The sequence below is a fragment of the Corapipo altera genome, unplaced genomic scaffold (genome assembly GCF_003945725.1).
Source record: "Corapipo altera isolate COAL_440 unplaced genomic scaffold, ASM394572v1 181, whole genome shotgun sequence".
NCBI classification, from domain to species: Eukaryota; Metazoa; Chordata; class Aves; order Passeriformes; family Pipridae; genus Corapipo; species Corapipo altera.
In genome coordinates this window covers 434,911-462,162 of record NW_020884999.1, presented here as the reverse complement: position 1 = coordinate 462,162, position 27,252 = coordinate 434,911, and the positions used below count along the sequence as shown (strand labels likewise).

General features: G+C 42.5%; 2 protein-coding genes across 6 annotated transcripts in view; both read right to left on the bottom strand.

Moving 5' to 3' along the window:
• Positions 1-7,323, bottom strand: part of MYO1C (myosin IC) — a 55,050-nt gene extending 47,727 nt beyond the window's left edge. Inside the window, exon 1 of one of the 3 annotated variants that reach the window (XM_027666879.1) lies at positions 7,132-7,323. In XM_027666879.1, coding sequence (XP_027522680.1) covers positions 7,132-7,206 — 75 coding nt within the window. In that variant the 5' untranslated portion in view covers positions 7,207-7,323. Of the gene's footprint in view, positions 1-4,498; positions 4,828-5,250; positions 5,359-7,131 lie in introns of those variants that run through there. The other 2 variants (XM_027666878.1, XM_027666880.1) reach the window with 2 other exon arrangements.
• A 2,853-nt stretch (positions 7,324-10,176) lies between these two features.
• Positions 10,177-27,109, bottom strand: INPP5K (inositol polyphosphate-5-phosphatase K). 3 transcript variants are annotated; one of them, XM_027666885.1, is made up of 13 exons: positions 26,944-27,109; positions 24,743-25,027; positions 24,420-24,527; positions 23,623-23,731; positions 20,278-20,394; positions 19,788-19,960; positions 19,064-19,175; positions 18,432-18,541; positions 15,950-16,142; positions 15,578-15,715; positions 15,025-15,108; positions 13,686-13,790; positions 10,177-12,659 (listed from the first exon to the last, which is right to left on the bottom strand). In XM_027666885.1, exons 1-13 carry the CDS (start codon positions 26,976-26,978, stop codon positions 12,543-12,545), a joined length of 1,686 nt encoding a protein of 561 aa, XP_027522686.1. In that variant the 5' UTR covers positions 26,979-27,109; the 3' UTR covers positions 10,177-12,542. The 3 variants fall into 3 exon arrangements, with proteins under 3 accessions (XP_027522686.1, XP_027522684.1, XP_027522685.1); XM_027666883.1 differs by lacking the exon at positions 24,743-25,027 and adding an exon at positions 17,815-17,841 and having other exon boundaries at positions 26,944-27,108; XM_027666884.1 differs by lacking the exon at positions 24,743-25,027 and having other exon boundaries at positions 26,944-27,106.
• Between the last annotated feature and the right edge of the window lie 143 nt (positions 27,110-27,252).

The following is a 27,252-nucleotide window of genomic DNA, read 5'->3' as shown; positions in this document are numbered from 1 at the left end:
AAAACTCTAGAAAACCCCAACAATAATTTTGTGCAGTAATTTTCCCTCTCTCCAAACTGCACCATTGGACACCTCAGCCTTTGCTGCAGACCAAAACCTGAACTGCAGAGGCATTACTTGTAAAGCAACACTGTGTAGTGTTGCAAATATGTATCAGCTTTTGTTTTTTAAAAAAATGTTGATTATAGTGTGCTGCCTTGTAAAGCACAGAACTGCATATTTTAGTTATTAAAGTTAGCAAACAAGTCTGGCTGTTGAAAGTCATTTCCCTGAGTAAACAATGACTCAGTGTGGGCTGTATAATGTACAAGTTATTAGTTACTGTTAGTGAGTTTAAAAAACCCAACTCGCAACACTATACAAAGATCTGCTTCAGAATGGAAAATAGCTTTCCTCCTACTTCTATAGTTCCACTTATATTGTTTCAGTGGAATTTAATTTTCTAAAAGGCTACACAGATCACTATCTCTTCATTATATAATTGGACATTGACTTAACTGGACCCTTCAGCCATGAACAATATGCACAGTGAGAGAGCTGAGTTCACCCTCTTTTCTGTTCTCTGTTTGTCACTATAACTGAAGTAAAAGTGACTCTTTCCTGGACAGGAATATCCCATTCAGACCAGGCAGCAGGTGGCAATGAAAACAGACATAAAGGCAACCATGAAATATTGAGTATATGATAATGAAGAAAAATGCAATTGTAAGCTCACCAAAATCCTCTGACAACACTGTTCTCTTGAATTACAGCTCCCTCCATAATCCTTCTCTTCATTAGTAAAATGGCCAAATACACCTGGTGATTGTCAGCTGGCATAAGGCACCGGGGATCACTCTGGCTAATGAAACACTGCCTCAGCTGCTAAGGAACAAAGGCTTCCCTGCAGTCTTAAACCCACTCCAAAGGCTGCTCTCCAGCCTCCAGTGTGCACTGTCTGAGATCAGGAGCACATCTCTGTGGTGAAGTCTCTGGTCAGATATATGAGCACTACAAGGAAATACAGAGTCAAGTAACAGAATCACAGAATATCCTGAGCTGGAAGGGATCCACAAGGATCACTGAAGTCAAACTCCTGGCTCTGCCCAACAATCTCACCATGTGCCTGAGAGTGTTGTCCAAACACTCCTTGAGCTCTCTTTGGTTTGGGGCTGTGACCACTTCCCTGGGGAGCCTGTTCCAGTGCCTGACCACCCTCTGGGGGAAGAACCTTTTCTGGATACTGAACCTAAACCTCCCCTGACTCAGCTTCCTCGGGTCCTGTCACTGGTTGCTCCTCCACTTCCCCTCTTGAGGAAGCTGCAGACTGTGCTGAGGTCTCCTCTCAGCCTCGTCTTCTCCAGGCTGAACAAACTAAGTGACCTCAGCCACTCCTAATGACTTCCCCTCTAGGCCCTTCATCATCTCTGCAGCAAACTTTGTGGTAAACTTGTACTAGAGAAGCGCCTCCAAAAGAAATTACCAAAATAAATTTAAAGGCACAGCCTTTTAAAGCAGCTACAGCTTATATGGCCCAGTCTGCATCCAACCAGCGGGCTGAGTGCCATCATAACTGTGTTAGGGAGGACTTTTTATAGTCATTCATGGACTATCCACTTCCTGGCAAATATCACAACACGTTTTTGACAAGACATTCTTTGCCACCAACAATGACACTGCCCATTCAGTAACAGAACTTCCCAGTGACTGCAGGCTGCTGTACCTTCCAGCTCCAGGACCTCACTGCCCGGAAGGCAAACACTGCAGCACTCCCAAGGTACTGCCAAGTGCTAAATTCTACCTTCATTTATTATCAGCTGCTGAACTGAATTACAGGAAGGGCGGGGGCCAAGCTGGACTAAGGTCAATGCACCGGTTAAAGGGCTGTGAGTGTCCCAGGGAAGCACAGCTTAGCTGGACATTCACATGTGACCAGGAGCTTTCCTAAAGAAAAACCACTGCCAGGGAGAGCTATCCATGCGTGCATGAATGTCACAGGAGTTCTAAATACCAACCTTTATCACCTTCCAGGACAGGAATTGAATATAGCACAGGCTACACTGGAGATATATAGTAATAGAGAAGGTGCTGGCCCTGCTGCTCCTTGCAGTATTTAAATGTTTAAATATTTAAATAAAGTAGGGCAGGGCTTCAAGGAACACCAGACCTTCCTCCCCCACAGAACATGACTCAGTTGCAACAAATTACTTGGTATTTGTCCACTCAGAACCTTCTGCCATAACAAGCTTTGTTAGCCTTTCACGTTTATTTATGTTGCTTGCTTTATTAATGCTTTCTGGGAAGAGCTGGCCACCCACTCCACTAATGCATCAACAAGAAACATGCAGAGGATGGCACAAAATATATAGCGGGATGTTTTCCAGCAGAGAGATCACTGAATCCAGGCACAGGAGGCACAGCACCAGTGGCTCCCTTCAGGCAGAAAAGGAACTGTGTTACACAATCTCAGAGAAACACAACCCATGCAAACCTCACCCACTAGAGATGATAGAAGGTTAGATGTATGGTTTCTGTTGAAGGCAGGGATAGCAATCCTAGGCAAGGCCAACCACATCACTCAGGGGTTGGTTACACAGCAGTAAAGCAGTATATAACACAGGAAGGGCCCTGACAAAAGACAAACACATGCCACAATTGCCAGCATAAAGCATTGCTGCTTCCAACAGGGCAGTCCCCATCTGATCCCAGCCTTTCCTTCCTCTGTGCAGATGTTGGTGTGCTCACACAGGGAGCTGGGCTGGGAATCTGCTGCAGACAAATCACCTGTTTGTTTTGCCTACTCAGCTTTGATTTGGATCAGTTCTGAAAAGTTAACCACATTTGAGTGTCACTGATACAGGTAAGGCAAAGCACAATACAGATGGTTTTCCCTGCAGTAACATTTTAGAAACACACAAATGAGCCTTTATGAAGGGTTCTTTAGCCTGTATGAAAGGACAAGTGATTTAGTTACGTTTGCATCGCTTACAAAGGGCAGTAGGACACACCAACCTCAGGGAAATCCACTGCACTTTTAAGTTCCCTCCCCCACCCGTAACACATCATATTTTCCCAAATATAAATTCGTCCTACAGAAAGTACTGGTTATCTGACAGCACCCTGTGAACAGCCCTCACTCATTACTCTCCAAACTGGGAGGCAAAGTGCTCTAGCCCAGTGATTCTCCATATTTTACATGCTGGAACTACTCCAACCTGCCAGGTAAGAGCACTGGGCCAAGGGAGGGGGCAGTGGGCTGAAACACCAGAGCAATAGTTCAAACACTACTCTGGGACTGTGGCAGCTGCTGCAGTTTGTTTCTCCTGCATTTGGTGCAGACTGTCCCTTTTGACAGGGGTAGAGGAATTTGTCCAGTTCCTAGAAAGCATGTGGTTCCCAACAAAGTAATAAGCAACATGACACTACAAACAATAGAAAAATCCCAAATATCTGAGCATGACTAAGACTATTTTTACCTTTGCATAAAGTTTGAGCTTTTTCATAGAAAGACACATCATATGTAATATTATAAAGCATTCTTAGCCCCCAGTTCTTTACTGACCCTCCTCCAGGGGGCTCAGATCAAATAAAAAAATCAATTAAAAAACAGTTTTCTACTTAGCTTGAATCATTTTGTTAGGATCTATATAAGTTCTCTTATAATTATTATAAATCCTGTACCATCAATCACAAGTTTCTTTGCTATTAATTATGCAAAAGAGAACAGAGATTACACCCCGTGGATCCTGAGTCACACGGGATCTCTCACTCCCTTATAGTACTATGATTCACATCTTTTTTTCCTTAAAAAAATATATCTACCCTTTATACCATGATAAATTAGGAGAGCATGTGCACAGCCTAGCACTCCATTGGTCCCTGCCAGGCAGAAGACAAGATTCATATTTACACAGCCCCTCCCTAAAACACATTATATCCACTATCAAAACCAAAACCCCTGAAGTGTCATGACAGTGGTTGCCATATCAGGGCCTACTGTAAAAATTAAGAACTCATCACTTCCATAAGCCTTAGGCATTTTTGAAAAGGTGCTGACAACTCGTAATTGTCTATTGCCCCAAAAGGAGACAAAAGAAAAACGCCTTTCTTCCCAAGTACTCTAAGATGTGGTTCTGTTTTCGTGGCTTGTCCCACCAACCAAGGATATTTTCTCATTTGTCACTTTCTAAAACTAAGCAGCTGCCATCTACAAGTAGTTCTCGGGACGCCTTCTGCCTCCAGCAACTGTTAGAGAATGATTAAATACCAGAATAATCTCTGTATTGTATCTCAGAATCACTTTTCCTCTGTAATCCTCCCAACTACAAGAACGCAGCTCAAGACAGCTTACTTGGAAAATTCAAGTTACTAGAACGAGTTGCTCATTCAGGCAGAGTCAGATTCCTTCCAAGAATCACTGTCGCTTAAGGCAATTAACTCCGGGTCTATCAGAACTGGGAAAAACTGGCATAGAAAGAAGACAAGGGATGGGGACCCCCGAGTCTCAGGGGATTCAGACCTGTGGTCTAAGCTGAAGCAGTACGGAGTTTGACATCATCTCCACCTGTAAAACGAGGCTAAATACAGCGAGATCTCTTCACCAAGTGCTCTTGGGCACCTGTGCAAGCACTGGCAGAGAAGGAAGAATTCCTCCAACGTCAGTGTCAGTGCCATGCACAGCAGGGCGGATCAGCAGCGCGCACACAACCGTAACTCAAAGTCAGGGATGTGCAGGAAGCCGCTCTGGAGCAGGGCAAGGCAGACACCCCGACCCCCGGCCGTGCCACGGCCACGTTTCAGCGCGGAGCAGCCGCACGCCCCGCCACACCCTGCCCGGCTCCGGCCGCGCTCGGGCTCCCCACGCGAGCGCTCCGCCCGTCCCGGGCTGGGCGTTCGGGATGCGCTCGGGGAAGCGTTACCGGAGTCAGCGGCGTCACGGAACGGGAGGGAGGGAGCGAGCAACCGCTCGGCGCTGCCGGAGCCCGCGCCGTGCCGCCGCCAGGATGCCGGCTGGCTCTCAAACGCTCATTTGTTTCTTCCGTGGAAATTTTTAGAGTTTCCGGGAAGGTCGCCGACTCCGGTGGAGGGGGGGGGGGGGGGGGGGGGGGGAGCGGCACGGCCAAACCGCGGCTGCCCGCCCTGCCCTGCCCTCCCCTCCGCACGGCGCTGCCCCCTTTGAGCCATGTGGCCGAGAGCGGCGGTGCCGCCGAGAGGAGGGGCCGGGCGTTGGCCACGGACACCCCCCGGAGCGTCCCCCCCGGCCCCGCTCACCTGCGCTGGGCGCCGCGGGACGCGCGGCTCGGGGCCCTGCGGCGGCTCCGCGAGCGCCTCGGCGGCGACTGCCCGGGGAGCCCGCGCCGCGCCGCTAGTGAGCATGTCCGAGCGCCGGGCATGCGGGCTGCGGGCCCCGCTCCGCCCTCACCTGCCCGGGCACCGCGCTGCCCCGCCGCCGCCGCCGCCAAGGGCGGTCCTGCCGTCCCCTCCTCGCCCCGCTTGGAGGTGCGGGGGCATCGTCAAAAGCGCGCCTTCGACAAGTTCGCTCCGGAGCGATTTCCACCCCCCCCCATAAAGAGAGAGTGAACTTCGCCAAGTTCGGGTAACCGTCACCTCTGATGGTTCGTCCGCGTCCGCGCAGGTGGGAAATACCGCAGGCAGCCCTCCCTCGGGATCCACGGGAAATTCTGCACGTGGTCGAACTCCCAACAAGCTGAACCAGTGAAGCTCTGCCCCTGCCACTGCTGCAACAGTTTGAAGTGTCTTTAAAGCCTCTGTTAAAGCGCGGGACATCAGAAACTGCCCCTCTCTGGCCATTCCTGCAGCACCGACAGCACTTGGCACAGACAAGGCTGCTGATCTCAAAAGTAGCAAATTGCCGGTTTGTGGCATGTTAATGAGTATTTGCAACTTTTTAGCAAGCTGAACTGATACCTTTTCTCTTGCTGATGTCTCCCCCAGGACCCTGGCACGTGCTATTAGGGATAAAGTTTAAAAGAACAGTTCCCCCTAGGAAAGACAATTCAGTCCTGCCAGTGTCCTCTGCTGTCACTACAAGTAAGTCAGTAACATTTCAGGACCATTTACCGAAAACCAAAGAACACCAGAATTGCCACTATTTCCTCTTCCAACAAGGCAGAGAGAGCTCTCAGGTTTTTGTGGAATAAAGTGACTCTACCTGACAATTGTGTAACTACACACAGTAAATGTCTCAGCTAATTTTCAGATCGAGTTTTAGATTAGTCACAAGAAAGACAATGCAAGGAAAAGGGAGCAACATGCACAGATGTGCACTTCAGTACAAGATGGCTCTACCAGAGCTGAAGATCTGTTAAACAGCTTTTAAGCACTGATGAGAGAGAGATATAAATTCACAGGTACTTTAGAAACATTTAAAATAGTTTTTACAGTTTCTTCTCTAAAGACTACTTTAATTAAAAAACATATAAATCCAGTTAGAAAATATTCTGAAGCAAACCACACAGAATGGCTGTTCATTCCAAGAAAATAGAAAGTATTTTTTAGAAGAGTACTGTGTCTTTCTTAACTGTTCACATCTACCACATCAAACCAGAAATAATCAGGTCATGGATTTTCCATCTGCTTACATACAAACCCTGAACCTGAGTCAATAAAAGTCACAAGTTAACAGAATACTCAATTCCTTGAGATATTCACAGTAGTCTGTTAATATATCCCTCAACTCTGAATTTTCAGAGTGTGAACCTTCCTATAACATTCAGGGCATGAACCCAGTGACAGTACAAACAGTCGATATTGAAGAGGATCAAAACACTCTCTTCAAAGCTCTTTCCCTTCCTTTGTACTTTGAAAATGCTCCCAGAATTACGACAGAATTAACAGAGCCAGGCCAAACACCAACTGCAAGTCACACCAGCTTTGCTACACTATAGTATTTCAACAGGAAATACACTTTAACGATTTTCTAAACTCACAGTCACTTCATATGAACATTCACTGCTACTAATTCCATCCTAGGGAGGGAAAACTGTTCACAACACAGCTACAGTCACTCCAAGGACCAACCAGTCTTGCAAACCCCTCCTATTTCTGCACTAGAGTCGCTCAGTTTGGAACTGGTTATTGTGTAACTAACACTACAAGAGGGGAAAACAGACCAATAAAAGCCAGGCTTACAGTCTTGTGCTCTCCATTGCGACCGACCACGCGGATGATTTCTCCTGTAGGAACACGTTCAATCCGCAGTTCCATTTTTCCAAGGAAAGTCAGGAAATCTCTCTATTCTTTACGGACAGTTCTGATTTCAGTGCACAGCAGCAGCAGCAGCAGCAGCAGAACTTGACTAACTGCAATCTTTGGTTCAGAGCCCTGTTGTGAGAGGAAAAGATGAACCTCTGTATTTATACTAAGGGTTAGGTGTGAGCTGAAACAATTAAGTTCAAGACTAGTTTCCACTGGTTACAATGTGCCACGACAGTTCCAAGAAGCCTAAATTTATGCTTGTGTTTATTGCTGCCAACTTTGTTGATGTTCCACTTTACTCCCAGCGGACTTGGAATTCCAAGTCAAGTCGCTGCGGATGCTGTTTCAAGGTATTAGCACGAAACAATCACACTGCAGACTTCAAAAACCTACCGAGAGATTTCATGTAGAGAAAAATTCTTCATCTTTGCCTCCAAGAGGCAGAGCAATAGAAAATACTGATTGCTCCCATGGTAACTACAGGAAGTTCTGCAAATTGCTGCAGAACGAAATCATTATTAATTGAGTCCTTGAGTAGCAAACTAATCATGACAAAGGAAATTAACTTGCATGTTACTGCACAAAAATTCCTACTACAAATATGAGAAAAATCCTCTGGTGAACAGAGGTTTAAGTGCAATTACAGAGCTTTACAATGGTCATGCCATCCCTTAATGGAGAGGCCAGACCTTTCACTCCCTTCATACACCCCTCCAAAAAAGATGCAGATATCCCACCTGTGATGGGGGGGGGAATCAATCTAAATTTCGGGTATTTTAAGACTTGCTGATAGGAGGCAATTCCTTCTACCTTCTTGGAAGAGCCAATTTTGAATTTTCAACTGTACTACGAACCAAGTCCAAACGATAATGCTTGCCAAAAAACCTACCTAGTTAATAAGATTAACAACCACTGGCCACTCCAAAGCAGATCCAGGTAACACCATTCTGCTCAGCAGCTGAAAAGAAACAGCCTGTCACTGTTCTGTGTTTCATATCTGGAATCATTCTTATGCTTTTCCCTTAGCTGTTACACACAAGATTGCTCCACTCCAACAATTGTTGCCTTGAGCACTTACTTGCCAATACAGGGTTCTACTGAAAAAGAGATTTTTATCACATTTTAAAAAAATCATCACTGTCACTTCCCCAAACAAACCCACCATATGGAGCAATACCCAGCCTCTCCCTTCTCCCCTTCCTATGGAGAGAAATCACAAGGATCAGTCGTCTAGAACACAAGAATTGTGTCGTTGGAATGGCTCCTTTGATGCTGATACCAGAACTATGTGCACAAAAGCTTTGGAAAATGGGCTACAAGTCAGTGACAAGAGAAAAAAAAAAAGGATAAAGAAAGTAGAAAGAAGCTGAAGAAAAAAATTGTAAGAACAAAATAAAAAAGGGAAGAGAGGAACATAGTGTGGTCTTTGCTGAGCTCAAGCAGTTCACTGTAAAACCACTTTAACTACACTGAAAACACACTTACAGTGAAAGTGGTATTTGATAAATAATCCTGAAATATTCCCCACCAGGGCTGATGTCTGTACTTAATGCCAGTTTCAAAGTATGGTTAGCAGGTTAAAATGTTTGATATTCTGTTTTTCTTCCTTTTGTGGTGCCAATATTCTTATTTTCTGAATTTTCCCTGCACCTCTGCATTTCCTCTCACCAGTTTGCATTCCCAGTTCTCACACTTGCCCTGACTTCACTGTTTTCCTCCAGTGATTCTTCCAATCTGTGCTCAAATGTTCCCGAACAGAATTCTCTTGCTACTTTCTAATTTCATTGCAAAATGAGATTTCTTTTTGATTGCAGAGACCTTGGAAGTGGAAGATGACAGGTCCACTGTAAGAGAGAGAGGTGGGATGTTCACGCACAAATGGATGATTTTTCTCAAGCTGAAGCAATTAAACAGACAAGTTCAGTGCAGCTCCTGAGCAGATTAATTTCCAGAGGAACTGTGCACTGCATAGAAATTGCTTCAGTTCCATCACATTCCAAGAGTGAATCCCTATATCCAAGGCTTGAAAGGGACATGGGAAGTTTCCTGTCAGTAACGCGGATTTCTCAAAAAAAAAAGGATCGTTTCCTCTCTCAAGGAATAACTAATTCAGGCTTTGTTCAACTGGCCTTTTCACTGCAGTATATTAATTAAGACAAGTTCATCTGAGTGTCACTTGGTGTCCAAGTCCAGAGAAGGAAGCAGTGGTAGTGGAAACAATAGTCTTTATCAGAACGTATTTTTAGGGTCTAACAAACACGCAAGACATCTTAGAAATATTTCCTGTTTACACAGAGCTGTACTATCTCTGTGCAATGATACACTGCACATCCTGGGGTTAGCCAGGAATCAGAAATATATGGAAGTTAAATGAGGCTATATTGGACAACATTCCTTGCTAGACATATTTCCTATTTTTAAATAAATTCTCTAACACCAGGGAATTATGAAAAGTTACCCGTAGACGGAAATTATTTGAGTGCAAATTTATATTAAAACATGCAAAATTTAAAAGCATAATGAAGCAGATCTCTCACAAAGACAAAAATGACACCTCTAATCACCCCGTGAAAAATTCTCTGTGAAAAAGTGAAATTAGAAGAACCTGTTCTTAAAAATGAAGAAAGCAATTTAAGCGTTTGTGCATTTTTACAAGGAAAATACCAAACCCTCCTCAGTGGGGTAAGGGGGACAGAAATGCAAAATGACAAGTTCATTTAATATTGGGTTCATTGAAATAGGGGAAAAAAAATTAGACGAATCTGCTTTATCCAAAAGTAAAATAGCATCTGTCCTTGCCTTTCTTTTGCAGCCCAAAGCCCTACACCATGTTATTATTGACTGATTTCCACTCTAAAACACTGTTGTATCTGTGCATTAAACATGACCAAAGTTTCCTGGAGAAGGGTTACCATGCACAAATTAATCCTCCCCACCCAAACCAATATGCTCAGTCCCAAATCAACAGAGGCCACGTACAACACTTCACTGCCAGGATTTATTTTAGAGGTACATGAAAAGAAAACACATGAGTATAAAAACACTTCCAGTGATTATAACATCCAATTAAAGGTGTTTTAAGAAAGATAAATTTCATCAGAAATTGCATCATTGCAGGTCATGGAATAGTTTGAAAAGCTACCATAGGTAACAGTAGTAAACAAAAGTGCCTCTGTGTGCATAATACTGAAGAAAGAAGTACAGTTCTGTGCAGCATCCTACTAACAAGCAGTTCCAATCCCAGCTGCCGTGGGCATTTTCAGTGAAGTCCTGTGGTTCAAAGGATTAGTTTACAAAATGCAGCTTCTGTGTCCAGTGACAGAGGGTTATCAGCTCCCACACAACAGAAGGGCTCTCGAGTGTCTCGCCCCAGCAAAGCGGCTGCGTGGCTCCCCCTCTGAGCTGCTCCCGAACAGCAGATGCACCCTGCTTGGAAGAAACTGGATCTTGGTCCACAATAAATCACCAGCTGTGGTCTGGAATTCAAAGACCACTGTTCTTTGGGCTCTCCACAGAATCTCCTTGCATGGAGTATGGTAATGGTTACACAAGTGAAATCAGAAACAGAGGACAACTCGAGAACTGCAAGAGTTATTGCAATTCAGCAGGGATTTGTCTGGTGCCCTAATTGCCATGAGAAGTCTCACACCTGAAAGATTCAGTGCAAAACAAATTGTTGCGAGACCGGTACAAATGTGAAAACTGTTTCTAGTATTGTTCCAAAGTGTAACAGGAATGTACAGACTGTAAACCTCGAGGCAGTGTTCATCCAGGCAATGAACACAGGATCCTCTGAACCTGCCCTCGCTACTCACAACTGGGAGCAGTTCCCAACACCAAGCTTTAAGCTGAATATGTCTAAAAACCTACAGAGGCCAAGTGTTCCTAACCCCCACTGCAACTACCTCACCAGATAACCTATGTTAGAGCTCCCACAGCATACAAAGACACCTGGCCCTCCAAAGATTTTATACAGTGAATGATACAAGCAAGTAACCGCCAAACAAACACCAAGGTGCTAACTTTCTATCTCAAAACACTCCTGAAAAAAATAAGGCTTTGAGAAAGAGGGCAAAAAGGAACTGATTCATTTCTGAAGCAGCATTCCAGCATAAACACACCAACACCCTTTGCTCTTCCACTTGAACCAAATTTGCTCTTTTCCATCCCTAACCAGTGATTAGTAACTAACTCTACTTACCATACATGGTAGGTTGCTGGAAGCTTTGTATCTGTAACAGGGGAGACTCACAAGTGCTCTTTTCCAGCACTGCAGTCTCAGGTTCTGTGGAATGTTGGTGCTTCTTCCTATCCTTTCCAAATATCTCCATTTCCTCATCAAGAAACAAAACCATTTCTGAAGCTAACTACCCTTCAGGTTCCTAAAGTACATAAAGTTTCTTATTGCATCTCCACCCTCAAGTGCACAGGATGTATTAAGGTCTAAGCACCATTTGAAAACCAGAAATTTTTAAGACTGATTGCTCTAAATGGAAGAGATTTACAACTTTTATAGCACAGATTATGCCAAATTCTTCACAATCATAGGCTCCTCACCTATGCTAAAGCATTTCTTTCAGAAATTGTGGGATCCTGGTCAACTCCGAGCCAGGGACTGGTATAAAAATTGTGTTATTTTACTTTTTTTAATGAGGGGGAGAAAGGCAATAGGCAAATTGCTTAACTGTTTTATAAAAGAAGAATTTCTAAAAAATCAGGGAAAATACATTTTGATAAATGTATTTCAATTTGGAAAAATTAAAAATGGAAAATCCTACAGAGAGTTCTCAGTAAGGCATGAAGAAAAGGATCTACCAAAGGAGACTTTACACAGCCCAAAGATTTTGTTTTCATGTGACCTGGTGTCACACATGTTTCCCAAAGGGTAATTAGCTTACATTTGAAGGTCAAATAAAATTTCAAAACAAGCTAACTGGCCATATCTAATAAATATTTTAAAATAACTTCATTTGAACTCAAAATTTGGAAATCAATTATTAAGTGGTTACAGCATAGTAAATATTGCATGGTAAATAAAATATCCTCTACAAAAAAGGGAGCCTAAAAATCTATTAAACATGGCAACTTCCTTAGGTTAAATCATTGTATTAGAAATGTCTATCACCTTAAAACACACAGCATTCATTAAGTGCTATTTTTACAGTTCTCATCCAGTGCAAGAGAGTTACTCTCCCCATAATAAAAATATCTGTTTCCACAATAAATTATCTTCCACGAGCTTACAAAGTTTCTGAACAATCCTACCTGTCTTACTCCATCTTCTAAGAGTAAAAGCTTACAATCACTAAGATATAAAGAATCATCTGACTCCTGAATCAGGACCACTAAATCCCCTTCCTGTCTTCAGACTCATCACGTGATTCCAGATCGTCAGGTTTCTGCATCCAACTGTTCTCTTCCTGTGTCAAATCCTTTTCTATTGAAGTTTTGCTGGGCAGAATCTGGGAGAAAAACAAGTTAAAAAACAAATTAACAACTCAAACCCACTGTTTTGCTCTGCACTATCAACATACCATTACAGAAAGATGTCTGTCATGCTTGCTAAAAATTGAGAAAATTTAAAAATCTAGTAAAAATCCACTAAACTGATACCAAAACATTAAGTGTCATGCAAAAAGAAAGGCATATTGGATGTTGTATCCATGTACAACTGCCAACCATCCTGCAGAGTCTCTGGTAGATATTAAGCTCAGAGGCAACAGAAATACACTGCCATGTTTCTTAGCAAAACAGAGAGAAAAACAGGAACAGTAGCACTGAGATATCTCAGCCAGCCCAGTGACTTTCATTACTGTATCCCCTAAGGCAATGCAGCTCCACAGTCTTTTAAAACCCCTTCATCCAACAACAGTGCAGAACTTCTACTTCACATTAGCACAGCCATGACAGCACGGAAAATTATGCACAAACAAAATTATTCTGGAAAAAACAGTGCTTGTGTAGAAGCAGCAATGCTTGGTCACTTCACCTTGCTTGTGCAGGTTAAGTGATCCTTTCAGAAATTAAATGAAGCCTGTTAAACAATTAACTTGAGTTCCAGCTGTACTGTCTTTCCCAAATTCAAGTAACTAATATACAGGAAACACTTCTGTGCAAATCTATCACAGAATGGAGCACAAAGAGCTCACTTACAATCTGCCAGAAACCTGGCAGCACTTGAGTTCTCATTTTTATAGAAACTAGGACCTAACATGAGAGCCTGAAGTTCCAAAAGTGGAAGCTGAGAGAGAAGAAACCTGTCTTATTTCACTGCTATGTGTTGCCATAACAGCTACTCAAGAGTCTTTTAGCACATCAGCAAATTCTTTTATGGGATGTTAGCCAGGACATATAATTTTTAGAATTCCTTCTGCTGCCACCTCCTCCAGTATTAACACAGTTGCACACATCTATGTTCAGATGCATGTGAAAGCAAAAGAAACTGAAAAGATCACATCAACATTAATCAGTGCTTCCAAATACCTTACCTGAAAAGGCTCGCTGATACCAACTATTGTCTGCAAGTTATTGCTATAATAACACAGCAAAAATTCTCCTCCCATAGTAGGTATTTCTGAAGCACTCATGTAAACCTGGCAACAAGAATAAGAAGAGGCAATGAGCAACTTCCACAGAAAAAGAATTTTACAAAAAAATCAGTCTCTGCCATTCAGGACACCTTAAAAATCAGTATTGACTATTTATGAGTAGGTTTTAAAACAAACTAAAATGGATGAGGATAGAAATAACTTATGAAACCATCTGAAAACTAAGTCAGGGAGGAAAAGGAATATCCTTCACCATGTTAGCAAGATGAGTTGGTTCAGTGAGAAGGGAGAAGAAAAAGCCCAGAGTGGTTGTAGGGGAAAGGACAAGGCCATGGAGCAGCAGGGAGGGAGTGGAGCTGCCTCCTGGTGGCAAGGAGCCGTTGTGTGAACAGCAGAGCAAAGCACCACCTCGGTTTGCTCCTGTCCTGAAACCTCCCGTCCCCAAACTGCACCCCACGGTGTCCTGCTAAAACAACATTCATAATGCTCAGATTTCTAAGCTTTGTATTTACACAATACAATTTTTGGGTTCCTGTTGTAAACTTGATGCTAACTTACAAAATCTTTAACGTGAAATAACTGCTTTTCCCTTGTCTGGAAAATCTTATCCATCCTTGCAGTCACCAAAATTAAATTAAATTAAATTGTGTCTCCAAAATTAAATTTCAATTTCTGTTTCTTCAGATAAATATCTCTGGCAACACATCATTTGTATTCCAAATAAGTTTTGTTTGTTTGTTTTCAATCACTTTAGGAAATCACTACTAGCAAGCTTTGTAACAGACAGCAGTTTTTAAAGAAGGACCCAAACACTCAGCAGTCAAAACAAAAAGTCTAAGAAACCTCAATCTGGAGCTGTATTAAGTACCTGGAACTAACTGTGTAAATAGTTACAACTATAACCAAAATAATAAATACTAAGGATACATTGAGCAACTTGGACAATCAGGTGAAAAAATGGCCCATTACTTAATGCAGTGGCAGAAACAGATTAAAATATAAAATGACAGTAGTTTTCGTGCAGTGAAAAGTCACTACAGGAATAAATTGCTTTTTCATCAATTCCCTTAAGCTATATGATCACACTGAGAAGGTGTGCCAGACTATCTGGAAATTACTAAGAATTAGGAAGAGGGATTTTAAACAATAATATTGCTCCCAATTAGCTTCAGCTGGGAAAGAGGATACAGAACCCCCCAGAGGAAGGGGATATGGGGGACACAGACCTTCAATGCTACTCTGTGGGAAACTACATTAGAAAGAAATACAACTGACTTACTTGTTTACTGTCTTTGTTAGAAGAGATTTCATCATCTTCTACCCAAGCATAAGTAACATAATCATTCATATGCCTGAAAGTCACCTGCAGAGAAAGATGCAAACCATCAGCTTTCTGAAGGAAACAAAAAGCATATTACATGGAAAACTCAAAGTTGTGAGAGCTGTTTACTACTTCACTGACGTAATTATAACACTGCACTTTTAGGATAAAAACATTTTAGGGGCAGGCACATAACTTTTGTTTCTCTCACCCTTCCACTAACTAATTTTAGTTCTTTCTTTGGTACATAAATCTCTTGAATTGCAGAAACTCCTTTCCATAGCTTCTTTAACATTTTATTTAAATAAATCACCACAGTATCTTAGCAGAGAATCTAAGGGTGTGAAAGAACTCACATCTGTGGAGCTAAACTGTCAGCACACAGAAACTAATGGTAATCAAGGAGACACAATTCTGCACTGGCAAGAATCACAATGCCCTAAAACTAGCAACTACCTCCTCCAGTCCTATTCACCATCTTTGCTGAAGAACCATGAGATGAGAACAGTACCTTGAAGAGCCCAATCCAGTCCCAAGCACTGCTCGGGAGTTCAGGCACTGCGGAGTAGCGGATGAGAACATCGTGTTCTGCACTCCACTCCCCCTCAGGGTTCAGCACGACCAAAGGAACTGAGACAAGAGGCTTCAACTAGGCAAAAGAACAGATTTTAAAGTCAGTCAACTCTGTCATTCTTTTAGTTATTCAAGTTATTCTCTGCCACAGCTGCTGTGGGACTCCTAACTGAGTGGAAATAAACTGACACCAATTTGCTGCCTTCACTATAAATAGAAGGAAAGAGAGATTTTGGTTTAGAAAACCAGATTCTGTAAGGTAACACTTGGTAAAACAAACTTTTTCTTAACAACAAAACTGGGACAGCACCTCCAGCCCGAATGTTCCTGTAACAGGTTTGTGGTCGCTGATGCCATAGCTCATGTGACTGACATAGTTATGCAAAGTAACAAAAATTGTCTGCTCTTCTTCAGAGAATTCGCCTTCTTTTGATGCATTCTGGCAGAGATGTTTCACTCTCCAAAGAATCCTATCAGTCCATGCTGGCTTTCGTTTCTTCTCACTGCAAAAATGTAAGGTAAAAGTGAAATGAGAAGAAAAACAAGTTGGCAAAAGCTAAGAATGCTGTGCAAAATCTACTCAGAGTTGAAAGACAGTCAGATACGTATCAATAAAAGAGGGCAATCGCATTCAAGCTTCATTTTACAGCTCTGTTCAAAATGCTTTACAACCAACATTTCCTCAATTTGAACTCCATTAACCACAGACCAGTTTCATGGGTTTCTGAAAGAGGAGTAAAATGAAGGGGAGAAGGGCATTTCAGTGGGTTAGTTGGCTTCATACAGGAAATGATACTTTCTCCTAAAAAAAAAAATAAATTCAAGAACATTGAGATAATACAGCAACTGCCCCAAGCTTCAAATGTATAGATATTCTGAGAAATGAGGGCATAAACATAAGGAATATGTAGAAGAGTGTGAATGATGTTCGAAATTATTCAAGATGATTGAGGACAGGTTTCTTTTAACAACAAAAGAAGGGGACAAACTTGGGTAGCTTATGGTAATCACAGGTGCCACAGCAATTATTTAAAAGTTCCTCTAAACTGTACCAGCCTGCATTGCAGGTCTTTAGACAAGAGGCTTTCAAAATTCCATGATCAAGAAAGTTGTGCCTGCAACTGTGCTGTACATCAAACTGTAATGATAATGCAGAGTTTCCTCCTGTTCCATATCAGTAACAACAGAAGACATGAGCCTTCCGTGGTTCCCTCTGCAGGGGGAGGAAGACTTAACAGCAACTTCTCTGTATGGATGTGTCACTTCAAATTGAAATGGAGAAAAGATCATACCCTATGGAAGAGGAATTAGAATGGACTGGATTGAGTTATAACAGTTAATGAGCAGGATGTGTAAGGAAAACTGTCAGTTTTATAACTCTGAATATCAAAACCAATGCCATTTAGTTCAATATTCAACATATTTCTATTTTACCCCTTCCCATATGCAAGTCTGACTCACCTTTAGTAAGGTGGAAAGATTTTAAGTGACTAAGGGCCCTTATCCCACTTACTCCAGTAATTATATAAACCGACAGAAATCTTTATGAGCTGCCATATGTCTGCTCTGCTGTGCAAGAAAATACCAAAGAAACAGCTTAAGTTAATACACTCACTATTTTAGAGAAAATGGCAGGTTAGATGGGAAACAAAACCTCAAAATTCACACTGAATAAGTATCAAAAAGTAACAAAATACTGTGGATTTCATTAAGAGCACACTTTTCAAGTCTGCTGATCTCCCCCCATCTGAGCAAAGTCTCTCTGCTTGCTTGAACAGCAGCAGCTCACACACAGTATGTGCAAGCACACTTTTTGTTCTTTAAATGAGCCAATACAGACTTCCAGGCTATGAATCATTTGTAGAATGTCTGGGTTGGGATTATTATAAGTCTTTTTTGTTAACTGGATTTACTGCTGGTCTCATTATATATCCTTACACTCAATTAAGGAGCAAAATGTCTTTGGATATAAAGGAATAACATCCAATGTTAAGTGCAACAGCAGAGTAGATAACACTACAGCTTTCAGACAGGTTCAGAAAGGCCCTAAAGAAAATCAGTTGTCATCTGATTTTCAAATATTTCACAGAAATCAAATCAAAAGCTCAGAAAAGAGCCTTGTTTTGATTCTGAAATATTTACGAAACTACAAAATTCAGAAAGTTCTCTTCTTACTTAAACCAAAACAGGGACTTCTGTTCTCTGGAAATAAAGAAAAAGATCAGTACAAAACCCCTGTTTGGACAGGAACTTATCCTCCTGTTAAAATATAAGACTAATACTTAACAACAAACTTTAGCATCAGAGAAAAACTTCAGAAACTTAAGATTCTACATTTTCAACTTAAAATAATCAGCGAAGACAAATTTACATTAACTTTCAAATACCAGCATACCAAATAAAATGCTGAAACAGAGAAGGAAATCAAAAATTGCAGACAATTACTCTTTTTCTTTTGCTCCTTTCTGACAACCAGTGGGCACTTGTAGCCATAAACAATAAAATAAAAGTGGCCTAAACACATGCTCATTTATTCTGTTAATCCAGTCTTTCCAAAAAGGAAGCTGGGTTGTTTCACTACCTCCCTCATGCAATCAGCAGACTCCAGCTTCATCAGCCAGCAATATTAATTTATTCAGATTTGATCAGTGAACAAGCCTAACAGAGTAGCTCAACAGCCCCAGTCAACCAGTACCTTCAGGAAATTCAGGTTTCCTTACTAAAGTGATATTTCACCAAGCCCACATTCACCCCCATATCCCACATCTTAACTCATCTTATTATGCTTTTACCTTGTATCATACACATCCGAGTACAGGTCAAACTTGTAGGTGGGCTTAAACTGCAGAGGACCCTCGATGAATTCCTTAAGAAATGCTTCTGTCTTTTTGGCCATATTTAACTGCAGAAATAAAAAGTAGTTTTCAAAGTTCATGTTTAAAATGCAGAGCTTAAAGGGTGATTGAGAAAGCTCCTTCAACACCTCAGCCAGTACAACATAATTGGAAAGGTAAATTCAGAAGTGCCTCTGTTACTGCCAGAACCCTTGACATGATCTGTCTACAAGTTTTGAAGCAATTACACTCAAAACAAATTCCAGAATAAGGTTCTCTTAAAAATAATTCTTGGGAGAAGAGGAGAAATTAAGGTGAGGAACAACTGACAAGCCATGAAGTTCTAAGAAAGCTCCAGTCAAACACAAGCATTGTAAAGTAAGAAACTAAACAAAAGCAGAAATAGTTGGCAATTAATTGGGGCTTATGACTGAGAGAAGTGAGAGAATGAACAGCTAGACCTGTTCCACCTCATGACTGCTCTGAGTCTGTGTTCTTTGAAAGAAATTAGAAACTCTAGAGGTAATGTTAACTAACATGTTGTGTTTGTATGCATTAAAAACCAAACCAAACAGACTAAGGCAACATACCTGGTCCTTCTCCCAGAGCAGACTGTAACGCTTGTTATTGATGGATTCCCGGACAAAGTGGATGCCATAGTCTGCTATCCGGAAATTCAGATCTCCAAACCAGAAGAGGACACTTAAGAAGAAGAAAAAACAATAAATGCAAAAAAACCAAGGAAGATTTACAGGAATCCACTAACCCAAGGGAAGAATTCAACAGAATAAAAGCCATTATGCTAATTAGGTGCTCTAATCACTTATATTACTTAATGCAAACAGCTTAAACACAAACATTAAGTAGTTATAGATAAGCTTACACAGGGACAACCTGCTGCTACACCAAAAATTTGAAGTAATTGAAACAGTAAATTAAGTCCCTTGCACTCTTGCTGCTTGCTCATTACTGCCTGAATATTAACTTCTTCTGAGCCTCCTAATGATCTGCATCTCTGAACACTGAACAGCAATCAGAAGGATTTTTGGTATAAACAGGCTTTCTAAAGCTTTCCTGCATGGCTTGTACAGTCTATATGCTAACTAATTTATGTAATTAAAGACAGGAAGAGAGCAGCCTTGTAAAACAGATCTCCACCTTTCAGGTTATCTTTTTCCCCCCCAGGATTCAGGCTGAAGGGACATTTAAAATAAAAACGACGGATGAAAAATTCCAAACCCAAAACCCTTCAGTGCGTGAGTTCACCACGTAATAGATAAAAACAACACCAACAGAACAGGGTGAGCAACTCACTCGTGCTCCAAGGTACTTGGAATATTCTCTCCTTCAAACTGCATTTCCAGGATTTTCTCAAAGTCATCCAGTCGCTGCTCTGTGTTCTCCATGTGGGCTGGCAAGTGGCAGTTCATGAAGCAGATCGTGTGACCATAGAGGGACATGCGAATGCTGACTCCTCCTTTGTTCCCCTGGGGCAGCAGATCAACAACATTCCCTGAACCTACACTCAAAGCCTCCAAATGTAACTATTAACACCTAAATCTTTGCTATTTAAATCAATACAATTTCACCCTACAAAAGTTGTTGCCTGTCAGCTAATAAACGAGCAGAATTATGGTCTGTGCAGTGCACTTGCACACACGGCTCAGACAAACGAGTCTCGCTGCCCTGGCAGTTCATAAATTTTTAATTGAACCACATCTCCTCTCTCCCACCATGAAACCATTTAGAGGCACACACACCACCACAAGTAACCAGGGCAACCGAGTCCCAGGCCCTTCCTTACCCAGTATCCATAGAGGCCTGTGCGTGTGAACTGGGTGTGGATGTCCCGGATGAAGGGCAGGTGGACGTGCTTCACAAAGATCAGAAGCAGCAACCCCTGCATGCGAACGGAGGAGAGCTGGGAGAGAGACCAAAGAGGGAATGGTCATTTCCAGGGAGGCATTTGGAAAACTTGGGTTTACTCCACAGGAGCTTGTAAGTGAAGAACACCACAGCAGAAGTCATGCAATGCCCTCACCAAGCGTGGCTTTGATCCTGGGACACAGTAAATGCAGGCACGTTCCAGTGCTGTGAAGAACACATTCCCTGCTTATAGACAAATCTGATCAACCCCTCAACTAATTAACACACTTGTAACAGAATATTACAAATCTGAATTTGACCTTGCCCAAACCTCTTTAAAGACTTTGCTTCTGCCTCCCCGGCCTCTTGTCTCTATCTTTAAGAATCCTGTTCATGAAGAACCAAATCCTTGACTTTTCACCTGTAATCTTAATAGCTCACACCTACAAGTCCTCCAACAGCAGCAAGTTTTTCAAACTGAACCATCCTTCAGCAGATCACTAAACATTCTAAATGCCACTAAAACACCTAAAAAGCACAGCAGGTAATTCTAGACATCTGCAAAAACAATGAGCTGCAAACAGTAGCAACTCCTGCCTGCAGTACCTGTAAAAACTGATTTACCAAACACTTCCAAAGCAACAATACTCAGGGAGGACATAAGACATGGGGGGTTTTTTTGTGGTTTAGGGTTTTGTGTGTGTGTGTGTGTAAATAGTCTATTAAAGATACCCTTCATTAAAAAGTTATGGACTTTACAATGTTCCTGGCATGAGACACAAAATTCATTTTAAGTGTTTTTTTTTAAATGATTTTAAATTAACTTAAATTTAAAATACAGGCATTGAAATATAATAATTCAATTTATGCTGGATTAATTTAGAAAAAGCCTACATTACAGTAAAAGCTGCTGTTAAGAACAACACTGACTATACAACTGCTGGAGAAGTACATACATTCAGCCCAAAATTTAAAAAGGAATTTCTCCTTTCCCTGCCTCCATATCTACACAATTAAATGATTTCAGAATATATGTCAATGCTCTCATTGTCCTTGAACCCAACAAAAAACTAAACAGGATACTGAAGGGATGATGCATAAATATTTCAGTAGCCACCATCCTCCTCTCCATAATTACATTCATGAGATACCAAGATCTTCCAGTCCCGTTGTTATTTGCTTTATTTCACTCTGCTGTGGCCAATCCCCAGACATTTCTCAAGATCCATATGAAACCACCTCTCTGTATGTCTTGAACACTGCAAGACAACAATCCCTCCTCTGTTGGAACCAGCACTAGTCCCACAAATACTTAAAGCCAAATCCAGCAAAGACCTTGCACAGAGGGAACATGATCCTGTGGATGGTGAAAGAATTGACTGTGACCAACTTAACACTCGGAAAACAGACCCTGTTATTGAAGGGACATAGAATCACAGAATTGATTGGGTTGGAAAAGACCTCCGAGATCATCGAGTCCAACCCTTGGTCCAAATCCAGTCCATTTACTAGATCATGGCACTCAGTGCCACGTCCAATCTGCGTTTAAAAATCTCCAGGGATGGTGAATCCACCACCTCTCTGGGCAGCCCATTCCAATGCCTGATTACTCTCCTGTAAAGAATTTTCTCCTGATATCCAACTTAAATTTCCCCTGGCGGAGCTTAAGCCCGTGCCCCCTTGTCCTATTGCTGAGTGCCTGAGAGAAGAGACCAACCCCCACCTGGCCAGAACTTCCCTTCAGGTGGTTATAGATGGTGATGAGGTCACCTCTGAGCCTCCTCTTCTCCAGGCTAAACAACCCCAGCTCCCTCAGCCTCTCCCCATAGGACTTATGCTCCAGTCCCTTCACATAAAAGTCCCAAGGATGACACTCACCTCTCTACACCCAACCTCAGCACAGGTCAGCCAAGGGGTAACTGCTCCTCCCCCCTGGATAAGTCCTGGGATAACCTCTCCTTGCTGCCTGTTTTGATTATGACCTGGCCTGACAGCTCCCTCCTGTTATTGGAGCTAATCCAGTCCTGCTGAAAGCCATTAGGTGGCAGCATCCATTCATTAGTGTGTCCAAACTGCCACATTTATAAATTGGAATTCAAAATCAGCCAGGCATACCACTAGGAATTCTTTCAGCTGTCTCTATGCAGGGCCTGAATGTCAGCCCACAGCCAGATTTTGAATGTTTATCAGCAATGATTTAACCAGAATGAACAATGTGGGTTTCTTCCTTTTTATAATTCCCAATGGGTCCTTTGTTTTGTTTAATCACAATTAAAATAGCAGCACGACTGCTGAGTCTGATTAGCATGCAGATAATGCAATCATCTCAGCAAAATCACCCTAAATAATGCTTGATTTAGAAAACCAATACAACATTCAAAAGGCTTTTAATTTCTCTTTATTAGAGAAATTCAGGATATCCTCATATGTTTATTGTTTCCACTATTAAAATAGGCAGCACTTTAGCTGATCTTATGCCCCAGATATTACCCAAAAATCCTGTCCTGTAAACTACCATATAATGTTGTAGGTCTTCAATCAAATCTGAAGTCCTCAGATAAATACACATACCCACTAAAATCCTGGTTTACGTATATGCAATTTATTTTCACCTGCAAACAAGCTGGAAAAACAAAAGAAAAGAAAAAGGAACCTTAGCAATCTTAACAAAAATCACTGCCATTGCCTGGGATATTTATAGTGCAAGACTACATCAGAAACATCACAACAGAGTTCCCCAATATTGCACAGAGCAAGAAAATGTTCTACAACAAGAGAGACAAAGATATTGTGGCCACAAGAGATATGCTGTTGAGTGTAAGTTCACATCACATTTCATTTTAAATAATCTTCATTACTCTGTTCCTTGAGAGTGTGTTCTTACTAAGACAGGAGTATTTCTACTCATCACATGATTCTGCAGCACCTGCCCTTGCCATTGTAGCTGAGCAGCTTCTTGTTGTGTGTCACATCTGAGCTGCAGAAGCATCAAAACTGCCCAACTATTCCAAATGAGACATGAAAAACCACATGTCCAGTTTTTACTGCTAAAATTAAGGACACTAGTATTAACAGAGAAAAATTAAAACTGCCCTTATCAACAAAACAGGAAAAGACAAGTGTGATGACACATCACTTCTAATAAATGTGGAAGTGACTGACACCTGCAAAAAACACCGTCAACTAATCTTTTATAGAGAGTCTGAGGAAAAGAAAATCTGAATGGAGCTGGGGAAGACACTTTCCTTCAGTGCTGTGACACTGAAGAGATGTAAATAATTACCTTGATGTATCCCAAGGGAGACAATACAGTCATGAAAAAAATGCTCCACGGATCATCAAATGCCAAGTCAGACAGAAAATTGGTGATTTTTGAGTTCACCTCCTGCAAGCTGAATACATCACAATTATTCACACTGTATCAGTTGGTTTCAACACAGCTCATATAACCTTTGCAGAGCACAGATCACAACACCCTAAGATTAAGTCAGAAATTTCTTGCTGTTCAGCTTCTCACTCACAAGCAGTTCAACCCACCCACAGGTCTAACACATCTCACACCGAGAAAAACAAAGTTAAAGGAGCTTATATACACATGAAGGCAGAGTTTCAGACAAGGTTAGGTTCTACACATGGCAAATAACCTGTCAGGGCTTCAAAATTTTAAGAAAGTTTGGAAAACACAATGGCAGATTATGCCTAATAAGCTCACACTAATTCCTTAAAACATGCTGAATATTGCATAACTGTCAGATCAAAATGAACATGCCTTTACCTGATAACAAAGCAAACAGCAGCCAAAACATTTTGTCTGTTTACAAAAAAGATATTCCACGTTTTGTCACGAAATAGCAGCATAAAGAAGAGAAGCTTCTCCTGCTATAAATCATCTTTGTTGTCAGTTAGTACTCTGTTAGTTAGACTAACTAAGTTAGTCTTCACCTTCTGGTAGTAATAGCATTAAACCATCTCCCAGACAGTGATTCACATCACACAGTCCTCCCAAAACAGACCATAAGCTGTTGAGACTTGGCAGTTTTGCAATAAACTTACAAAGCAAGTTCTTTAATATATACTCACCCTATAACATACATATCCATAGTCGGGCCCAGGGAATTGAGCTGGAGTAAACCAGTGACATCGGGAGGTGGAGAAGCTGTGCCCACATTCCAGGTAACTAAGTGCAGCCTACAAACAAACAAAAATCACACAAAACCATTGCTAAAACTGAAGCGTGCACAGGCAACCAACCCTAAGAACGCTCTGATTTCCCCACAGAATTCCTGCCTACGGAAAACGAGGATTTTCTGTCACTTTGCATCCCTCAGAAACCTCTAAAGCCTTAAAGAAAAACCCTAATGCCACCAGAAGAAACAACCAGCCGGGGGGGGGGGGAACAAAACCTGAACTCTTGCCACTTCAGCTTTTTCCCGCAGATGAGGAAAGCTTCGTCCAGGGTGCGAGACACTTCCCTGTGGATCTCATCGTCCGAGCTGACGTCCTCCACACAGGCCATGAGGTGGGCAACTCTCTGCCGGAGCTGCAGGCGGCCGCTGGAGCCCGCGCTGCCGACGCTGCCGGAGCGGCTGCGGAAGTTGTGCAGGTTTTCCAGATCGTTCAGGGAGAGCCCCTCGCAGTGCTGAGAGGCATCCTCGCCGCTGAGGGATGCCATGTGCTCAGAATCAAACCTGCCCTCGGAAGGACTGGCCCATTAAAATCCCAAGTGTATAAAAAAAAACCCCCAAGTAGACAAGGGTCTTCCAGATCGAGCGGAATTCAGCGTTGCTTCTAACACAAAAGGACAAATGTGGGTGCAGCAGGGAAAAAAAAACTCTGGCCTTGCCACCGCGCTCACTGGGTTGTTACAAAAGCTGCAATCACGTCCTACCACACACAGGGAATTGTTTCTTCATAATAGATTTAATGTGGTTTAATTATATAAGCTCGAGATTGAAAAGAATTTATTGTTGATTTGAATCGATCATGTGCCTGTCTGTAGGCGAGAAGAAATATAATCCTCCCAAACATACAAACTTCTGACCAAAACCAAGCAAAGTTCCTCTTGAGCACTGTCAGAAACATTTGCAGGTCACAGAACTCGTCTGTTGGTTTCTTTACAAGGTGGTGATTTCAATGTCAGAGCTTATAAAAAGAGATTCACTCAACCATCAGTCTTGCTACATGTCAGACTGACTTAAAAATACAATAAATGTTCATTTTCCATCCATCTTAAAGGCCTATAAGGACCTTATAAACATTGATAATTAAATAGTGAATCCCACCAATACATCCATTATTAAGGCCGTATTTTTATCCCCCAATCAGCTCAAGGTGACACACAATGTATGTGGAAGAGCTGAAAAGTGACCTTGTACACCACACTGAAATGATCCATAATTTCCCTCACTAACAGTTTCTCTTTGTAAGACTATGCTGAAGTCAGTCAAAAGCTATTCTAAAACGAGTTTACAGGGGAAAAAAAAAATGTAGGTACAGATCCAATTCTGCCATCAGAGTATCACTTGGGAACACTCTCCAGTTACTAATTTTGTAAGACAATTACCTGATTAAACAAAACTGAAATGATATTGAAGCCATCAGTCATTACTGACAGAAATTCAATTCTTCAAAGTGCCCAGTGACTACAGTACTGATAAGAACACAGACTGCAGGGGCAGAATTTACATCAAAAGCAAAAACACTTGTAAAATTTTTAAGAACACCCTTAATTATGCAGTTTCACTGCGGGGCCATACAAGCACTGCCCACAGTCAGGAGGGGGGATTTGAGTGATGCCCATTTCCACCTGATGTCACAAACACAGCTTGTACCAAAGGGAGGATTTTACTCATGGCAGGGGCTTGGGACATGATCTTAAAGGTCTTTCCAAGCCAAACCATCCTGTGATTCTATGAAACCATCCTGGAAGCTTCCAGTCCCACTGTCCTAAATACAAGCAATGTACTGAAGTTATTTAAGTGTCACCGACTCCTCAAATGATTCAATAGTAGAGAATTTTTTAGGGTCAGAGTGTTTCTAATACCACCATCAGATGATTTTTAGAATGTTTGAGCAAATGCTAGTGTTTGTTGGTTTGGTGTTTTTAATTTTCGTGTCACAGTCACCCAAGTACCCTCTAAGCAGGTTTCTGTAGCGAACCGAGCCCACAGGACATCACTTACTGACAGGGGGAAAACACAACATACAAACATCGTAAAAGCAGAAGCCAAAGACCTACTCAAGCTCCTTCTTCCTCACAGAAAGCGACAAGTTCGAGACGGCCAGTGCGTTACGGACAGATAATGTCTATAATGTAGCGCAGATGCCCGTGCCCTCATCACACACAACGAGGGACCCAGCAATGCCCCATAAACCTCCCTGAACCACCCCAGCACCGGCCTCCCAAACCAGAAAATCAGCTTTTCTCCTCTCTTTCATATGACTGCGCAACGCCGCCAATTTGTGTGACGGTTCCCCCCCCCCCCCCCCCAATAAGCACAAACACAAGTTTCGCTAATTCTCGGCTAATTTACGTAACCGCTTGGCTACACTTTTCGGAGGAGCTGCCCTCAGACCCGCGGCCCCCTCCGCGCCCACCGCTCACCTCAGCTCCCTCACGGGAGGGCCAGCGGGCTCCATGCCCGGGGGTTCCCGCAGGGAAGCGCTGCCGAGGGGTCGGGGAAGGCGGAGAGCCCCCGGGTCCCCTCACACGGCCCGGCCCGGCCGCGGCCTCCGCGCCGCCCTCAGCGCTCCGACACCATTGGCGCGCGTGACGGGGCCGGGACAGCGCCGCGCCAGGGCGCCCCCAGGCGGGCGGGAGGACCCGCGGCAGCACCGAGGGGAACCATTCCTTGCCCCCCCCCCCTCCAAAATCCAACCCCAAACCCCCAAAACAAAGGAGGCGGAGGCGGGA